An 8,431-nucleotide genomic window follows, 5' to 3' on the forward strand; every position below is an offset into this window, starting at 1 on the left:
CATTCATTCATTCATTCATTCATTCATTCATTCAAAGTCACAAGTTTACATACACACTGCCTGGGAAAGTCCAGATGAAGATGTCATGCTTTAAAAGCTTCTGATTGGTTAACTGATAACACTTGAGTCACACCTGATGATACATTTACAGACACATCTAAAACACTGTTGGTCTGTGTTGCATCATGGGAAAAAACAATCAACCAAAAGAGAAGAATAGATCTACGAATCCTGGTTCATCTTTGGGTCCAGTTTCAAAATGGTCGAAGGTTCTTTGGTTCAAACTAGACACTGTCTAATCGTGCCCCACCAAGAAAGAGGACAGGTTCTGCAGACCCTGTGAAGATGCTGCTGAAGCTGATCAGAGTCAAACAAGTCCTGGAGCACCACAGACTGAAAGGACACTCAGAGGATGAAGACAAGTCTCTCAAAGTAACATAAAGACCGAAGACAGTTTGTAAATGGATACAGGGACAAAGACCTGAATGTCTGGAGACATGTCCTGAGGTCTGAAGGACTAAAACTGAACCATAAAAACCATGGCTCCATTAGGAGGACAGAGGAGGAAGCATCATCTTGACTGTAAAGCATGGAGGAGGCAGCATCATGATGTGGGCTGTTTTACTGCAGGAGGGCCTGGAGAACTTCACTGAACATCATGAGGACAAGGACATGGTGGAAATRTTGACGTTAAAAYTTGGACACAAATGGGTCTTCAGATGGACAATGTCCCTCAGCAGATGGACAAATTATCTACAAAGAGTCTTCAGGACAACAAAGTCCATGTTCTGGACATCACAAAGCCCTGACCTCMGTCCTGTTGGACATCAGAGGACAGAGCTGAAACCTGACTGAGTTAGACCAGGTCTATCAGGAGGACCAGCACAAAAATTGAGAGAACAATTTGAAAGAAGAAAACCCAGAACATTTGACCTACATCAGATGGTTTAAAGACAAAGACACCAAAGACTGACAGCATGGAGACTCCTCACACTGAAGAAAAATAAAGTCTCTATAGAACAACTAAAGTCTGATTTAATGTCAGACAGAAGAAAAATGGTTCCATGTCTTTTTTCCAGGAGATAAAAACATCAGGTTTAAACTATGATTATTATGGGATGGTTCTCAAAGCTCATGAGACTCTGCAGTCTGTGCTTTCATCTCTCCTCTGGTCCAAATGAACACATTCAGGTTCTTCTTCTGGTTTCTGGCTGCTTTCTGATGCTTGCTGGAGGACCTCCTCTTCCTCCACCACCACTTCTTCCTCTTCTTCCTCCTCCTCCTCCTCTTCATCAGCCTCTTCACAGCTGTCCATGTCTCCGACTGACACCTCCTCCAAAGGACCGGTGCTGGACTCTTCCAGAAGTTTTCCCTCCTGGAGGCTCAGCAGGGCCAGTTCAGGAACAGCAATKGCTCTCAGTTCCTCTGCAGTCATCTCTATGAGCCTCTTCACACCTGAACTTTGTCCAACGTTAGAGCTTGTTGACAGAGTCTGACTCCTCAGGTCCTTCAGATCCCTTACCTGGGATCCCTCAGGCTTCTTTGACAATGAATCCCTCAAACCCAAATCAGACCTGGACTCCATTCTCGCATTCAGAGGTTCAGCAAAGTGAGATTCGATAAAAACAACCTCCTCAGAGTTCCTGTTCACATGTGAATCAGGTTTTTCAGCAGGACTGGACCCGGACTCTTCCTTTTTACTGGATCTGGACTCTTCTCCAACATTACAGTCCTCAGCAGCTGAACAGACTTCACTTTTAGAACTACACGGTTCTTTCATCCTGCCTGAGGATGAACAGCTTGGACCTCCTGTTTCATTTTGTTGGGTCAGGTTTAGTTCGTTGTAAAAACCATGTCCTAGTTCTGGTCCAGTACACAGACTGGACTCATTTTCAGCACCATTTTTTAAGGTATTCTCTAAATCTAAGGTCCACCGATGGAGAGAGATCAGAATTTCTGAGAAGATTCTTGAGATTTCAACCACAAAAGCTGGTTTATTGACCAGTCCTTGTAGCATGTCTTGAATGGTCTTCTCCAAACCTATCCACATTTCCTCTGGAACTGAAGACGTCTTCCATGCTGGACATTCAGGACAAGCTTTAGCTTGGACTGGCTCATAAATGCTCTGGYCATGAAATTTCTCAGATGGTCCAGACCTTTTAGGAAAAGATGGATGAGCCCCTTCAGGTCTCAGTTGGGTTTCAGGACTCTGCTGTTCAGGGACACCAGTACCAACTGTGGACACAACTGTCTCTGCTGCGTTTTTAAGGCCTTGTTCTTCAGTCACAACAAACCTGTCAACAGACTCTGTATCCGAGGACCAAGCTTCCTTTTCCAGAACCCCAGAAACATTTAGTTTTTGCTTTTTTTCCTGAGCCGGATGCTCTGGTCCGTCTTCAATCAGCTGTTTTTGAATGTCTTCGTGTCTCAGAGGGTTTCTGTCCATGCTGGTGGGAAAATCTTTGGTCAGCTCTTCTTCTTCTCCTCCCTGGTTTCTTGGCTGTTCGTCTGTGGCAGACTGGTTCCTTCCTGGGTTTTTGTTTGTTGTGCTCTGCCTGGTTTGATCACTTGTAGGTCTGAGGTTGGGTTGGAGGTGGTCTGGAAGGTGTTTGCTGCTCTCTACTGGCTGCAACTCTGGAGTTTCTCCTGAAAGATCATGAGATATTGAAGAACCAAATGAAGCTGATATTCTGGAGTTAAACTATACAGAAGGAGAAAATGAACCAAGTGAAAGAGGAATGGAAGTTCAGAAGAATTAGAAGAGGATTCTTGTTACGATCTTCAGCGGACGTTAGAGATAAAAGTTTAAAACCATCACCTGAAAAAATCTTCTCATGCAGGTAAACTGAAGTGTGAACTTGTTAAAAACATGTTTAATCAACACTGGTCTCTGAACCTGAAGTGATCAAAGGTTTTAGTTATTTATTTTCAGGATTTAGTGAAATACAGATTTGTTATTCAGAAGTAGGGGTGTAAGGGCACGCTTAAGTCCAGATTTTTTTAAGTACCTTGATTTTATGTGCTGGTTCTGTGTACTGCAACGTTAATTTTGACATCATGGGATCAAAACAACATCTAACAACTGATTAACAGAACCTCACCAAATATGCCAGTTGTGTATCAATTTTGAAGTGAAGTTTCAGTACTTTGCATCACATCATGGTAGATGGCTCAGGTTTAAAGTCAAGGTTTGGTTGGACTGTTTTGTGTTGATCTCGTAGTTCTTTAGGTTCAGTTTATGTGCCCTCCTTTTGTGTGAGTGTTTATTTATGGACCCTGGTTTTGGGATCACAGTCCAGAGCGTACGTTGGGTTTAGGGTAACTAAAGCTTAGGATTACAGTTCAGTGCGTATCTCTGTCTTAGGGTCATATTTGGGTTTGTCACTAGTATTTTAGTCCCTGATGTCTGTGCCATCACTGTCTGAGATGAACAGATGTGCCCTTACACCACTAGTTGTTAATACAGTATTTTTCACATTGCTAAAGAATAAACCAGGTTTAATCTGTTCTTACCTATCTTCCCCTCTCTGTCACTCTGAGGGGACTCCTCAACCAATTGAGAGGCAGATTCTGAGCTGACAAATTCCTCGCTCACTTCTGAGTCACCGTTGGTGGTGACTTCAGGTGAGATGACCACACCATGTTTCTGAACGGCACAGAAACAATTATCAGTGTCTGTGTCCCGATCAGACAGAATCATGTGAAGCTAATATCAATGATCAAACCACAAAAATAAAATGCAGATTAAATACAACAGACACAGGTGAAGAAAACCAAAAATAAAAATCATGAAGTCAAGTTTTACAAAACGTTTCAGAATTCTATTTTATCACAAACAAGTTATTTTTTACTTTTCTTCCAACGAACTCACTCTTTTGTTCCGACAAATATATTGATTTTATATGACAAAGTTTGACAGAAATGACTGTATTTGTTCAGAGTGAGACGTTAGACTCATTTTATGTGTTTATTTTTGTGATACTTATTTGATCCACAAGAGGGCAATATGCTTAACTTTATTTAGTCTTTGTTCCACTGGTGGGCAAAACAATTCCAGATGTGTGTGTGTGTGTGTGTGGGGGGGGGGGGGTTATTTTGAAAACTGGGGCATCAGGGGACTTCCTCCAGTTCTTACCTTTAGTTTGACACTCTTACAAAAAATAAAACTGTTGAAAGGCTTTAAGGAATTTCAGGGGCGACTGTTAAGGGGTTAAATATTTTTTTCAGTCACATTAAACTCAATGTGCTTCACAAAAAAACAAACTAAACATACATAAAGCAAAACAGCATAAAATGAAAACAGAAGTTTATTGCACAAAAAAGTTTTGGTTTCCTGTCAGGAAAGAATATTTCTGGGTTGATTTAGAAAATAAATATAATGTTCTTCTTTTTCTAAGCTAAAAGTAAAAGAAGACATTTCTTTGTTCAGATGTTTGAAACAAGATTTTTACTAAAGTAAATTTGAATAAACCTAAAACATTTAAGATCTCCAAGATCTTACGTAAATGGATTTGGTCCCATTTGACCTTCCAACTGTTGGACACTTCATCTCATCCCAAACAAGTCAAATCTGAGATTAATCTCAGATTAATCTGAGATAAACAACTTCATGAAAACTGAGTCCTTTCAGGTTTGTCAGATAAAACTGATGAACATCTCCAGGTTATTTTAGAACAAGTCAGGATGTGTTTTAAATCTAAGCCTACACTTTATTCCTGCAGGACATCAGGAAGCCTCACTGAAGTCCAAATACCTTCAGTARATCCTGCAGTCGGACCACCTCCACTCTGAGCTGGTCACGTTCAATCTGAACGATGTCAGAGATTTCTCTGTGGCGCTCCAACGCCTGACAGAGGCGGCCAAAGAACGACAGAATGAATTAGTGGAAAAGGAAACAGAAAACAGGAAACAGGTCAGAAAACAGAACTCTGTAGAGTTAATGGAAATGTTTCCAAATACAAAAACAACCTTAACATCATCCATCATGCTTTTTGTTTCTGAATGGATCCACTTTACATTTCTGTTATCTTGTCTGGTAATATAAAACTCTTTCAGCTCTGCAGAACCCTGGATTCAAACACCAGCTGATAGAACAAAGATCTTCTTGAAGACAGATGTGTTACTCTACACTTCAACTAAAACTGGAGCTAAAGGTTCAGACCAGAACTGCTTCTGATTTATTGGTCCACTTCTAGTTTTTCTGCCTCTGGAAATGCTAAAATCCCTGAACGTGTGCAGAGTCGTACCGAGATCTTTTTCTCCTTCCACTGCAGAGCTTCCTGCAGGTCAGAGACCTCCTGATGGAAACTGCTGCTCTTCAGACGTAGATCAGACACTTCCTGTCCACCAGAGACAGGGACATAGACTGTCAGAAACTAGCAAAGACTGGGAGAGACCAGTAGAGATCAGCAGAGAACAGAAAAGACCAGCAAAGACCAGAAGGAAATGTGTGAGACCAGCAGAGACATCAGTACCTGGTTTGGGTTTGTACTCAGACCAGGAACAGTTTTTAGCAGCATTCTGCCCTCAGATACCAATTTATTTTTATTTCAATCAATATTAGGAACACATGAAGACTTTCACTGCATCTGAAACTGATTGAACGTAACTTCAGATTAAATGGAAAAAACGTAGTTTTAATCTGAAAGCATTAAGTTTTTGTATACCACTTCCAGTTGGCTTCGTTTGTTGTGTTTCACGTGTGGTGCTGTTTGTTGTAGTATTTCTTATGAAATGTGTATCATGTATTTTTCACACCCTGTGTTTACAGCTTATTTTGTTTGATGCATATTGTGTATTTTGTGTACCATGTTTACTGTGGATTGTGGTGTTGTATACTGTGTATTTTGTGTATTAACTGTATTGTTTTTCTGACCGTCAGCAGCTCCTCGGTTCTTCTCAAAGTTTCCTTCATCTCTGTGAACTGKACCTGCAGGACTCTGTGAGCCTGACGCTCACGTTCCAACTCCTGAAGAGACACAACAGGAAGTTTAGATGCAAACAACCACAACACAAACCACACCACTAACACAAACCACCAACACAAACTACACCACCAACACAAACTACACCACCAACACAAACTACACCACCAACACAAACTACACCACTAACACAAACTACACCACCAACACAAACTACACCACCAACACAAACTACACCACCAACACAAACTACACCACCAACACAAACTACACCACCAACACAAAGCACCAACACAAACCACTAACACAAACCACTAACACAAACCACACCACTAACACAAACCACCAACACAAACTACACCACCAACACAAACCACACCACCAACACAAACCACCAACACAAACTACACCACCAACACAAACCACACCACTAACACAAACTACACCAGCAACACAAACCACACCACTAACACAAACTACACCAGCAACACAAACCACCAATACAAACTACACCACCAACACAAATTACACCACCAACACAAACTACACCACTAACACAAACCACACCACTAACACAAACCACCAACACAAACCACACCACTAACACAAACCACCAACACAAACCACACCACTAACACAAACCACCAACACAAACCACACCACTAACACAAACCACACCACCACAGACAGCAGCAGCCTGATCATGTGACCTTGTCGGAGTGCTCGTAGTGCCGTCGGGCCTCCCACAGCAGCTCCTCCATGTCGCTGAGCTCCTCCCTCAGAGTGTCCACCTGGAACATCAAAGCGGTCTTCTCGTTGTGAAGCTGAGCGTTGGAAACCATCGCTCTGCGGTACTTCTCCTCCGCCTCCACCAGGGAGTCCTGAGGACGGACAGCAGTTCATCATCTGGCCCAGCATTCTAATTCAAACCAGTTCCAAACTGCTCATGTGACTCGGAGTCGCTGTACCTTCATTTCTCTGATAGACGCCTCAGTTTCCAGGGAGACAGACGTGTCACAGCTTCCTCTGCGTGACGAGGCTCCGCCCAGAGAGGCGAGTGTGGCGGCTGAAAGTGTGGACGCTGTTCTGGATCCCTGAGACCAAAAGGACTTGTTTACAGAAAGAAAATCAGAACCGTTTAGCTGATCACCTCAGATTAAAACAGGATGATCACACTGTGTAAAATAAAATAAAAAAACTAATAAATACATAAAAAACAATTGTAATTTCAGGAAATTCACACTTAAGTTTAATCAACAGAAGACAGTAATCAAAGTAAAAATAAGATTAAAATTAAACTGGACTGAGCTTCATTTGCATCACCTTATTGATGAAGTCTCGGTCCGGTCTCTCCTCCACCTGAACTCACAAACACAAGTATAACTCAGCCTTACCCTGGAAACCAACCCATCAGCTGCAGGAACACAGAAAATCAGCGGGGGGTGGGGGTGGAACCACAGGACAGGGAGAGACAGAGACAGAAGCTTACCACTGGGCTTGCTCGAGCTGAACTGGCCCTGGAGGAGGCACGAGAGCTGGAGCCCAGCAGGCCACCGTAGTCTGAGGGCTGAGCGGGAGGAGGTGGGGGGCAGACAGAAAGTGAGAAAGACAGAAAGAAAGAAWATAATTTATTTCATTCAAACTGATCAGTAATGAATGAAAAACAGGAAGTGACATCAGAGGTTAGCAGATCACTGGTCCCGGATGGATCTGGTCCATCATCATCTGCTTTATGATGGACTACCTGGACTATGATGGACAAGATGATCCATCATGAGTCCATGAYGAATGGTCTCTAGTGAAACAACTTGTTTTGGATGATTCAGCAGGTCCTTGATAATTCAGCAGGTCCCTGATGGATCAGAAAGTCTTAATGTTTTCAGGATTCAGTGTAGCACTTACCCTGAGGCTGCCTCGACTGCCTACAGACAGTCTCTCCTCATCGTCTGAGATCTACACACAAGCAAAAAAAAAAATGACTTGGAGGGTAAACAAGATCTAGAGTCAAGTGTCAGCTTGACCACGCCCATCAGTGATGTCACAGCCAACACCTGAGGGACACGTGAGGAACAGATATTGAAAACTGATGTAGAGAAAGAAGAGATACAGACCGAGGTGTGTCTCAGAGAGAGACCTGAGTATCGCTCACTGTCCTCCTGAAAGAAACACATTAAAGAGGAGAAGAAGCAGTATGCATTAAATGAGAAGAAAAGTACAAATAAATAAAATGAAATAATGAATTATGTTAATATAAAAACAACTTTTTAAATACAATTTATGTCAAATGAATAGAATTTAGACATGATGAAGAGCCAATGTGAGAACCATGCAAAGTGAAACAAATGTACTGGTGTACAAACCATGCTCAGGTCAACAGGTGAACAGAGCGTGCTCATGTCGACAGGTGTACAGAGCATGCTCATGTCGACAGGTGTACAGAGCATGCTCATGTCGACAGGTGTACAGAGCATGCTCATGTCGACAGGTGTACAGAGCATGCTCAGGTT

The 8,431-nt window shown here is 42.3% G+C and overlaps 1 protein-coding gene across 1 annotated transcript in view; it reads right to left on the minus strand.

The window, feature by feature from the left end:
* lrrfip1b (leucine rich repeat (in FLII) interacting protein 1b) overlaps positions 1-8,431 on the minus strand; it is a gene marked incomplete in the record, with an annotated part of 27,501 nt that overhangs the window by 8,229 nt on the left and 10,841 nt on the right. The window contains 10 exon segments of the mRNA XM_014008544.1: positions 3,514-3,646; positions 4,754-4,846; positions 5,247-5,339; positions 5,876-5,968; positions 6,635-6,805; positions 6,893-7,018; positions 7,248-7,283; positions 7,414-7,491; positions 7,827-7,877; positions 8,036-8,080. Coding sequence (XP_013863998.1) covers positions 3,514-3,646; positions 4,754-4,846; positions 5,247-5,339; positions 5,876-5,968; positions 6,635-6,805; positions 6,893-7,018; positions 7,248-7,283; positions 7,414-7,491; positions 7,827-7,877; positions 8,036-8,080 — 919 coding nt within the window.

The sequence above is a fragment of the Austrofundulus limnaeus genome, unplaced genomic scaffold, assembly GCF_001266775.1.
Source record: "Austrofundulus limnaeus strain Quisiro unplaced genomic scaffold, Austrofundulus_limnaeus-1.0 Scaffold51, whole genome shotgun sequence".
NCBI classification, from domain to species: Eukaryota; Metazoa; Chordata; class Actinopteri; order Cyprinodontiformes; family Rivulidae; genus Austrofundulus; species Austrofundulus limnaeus.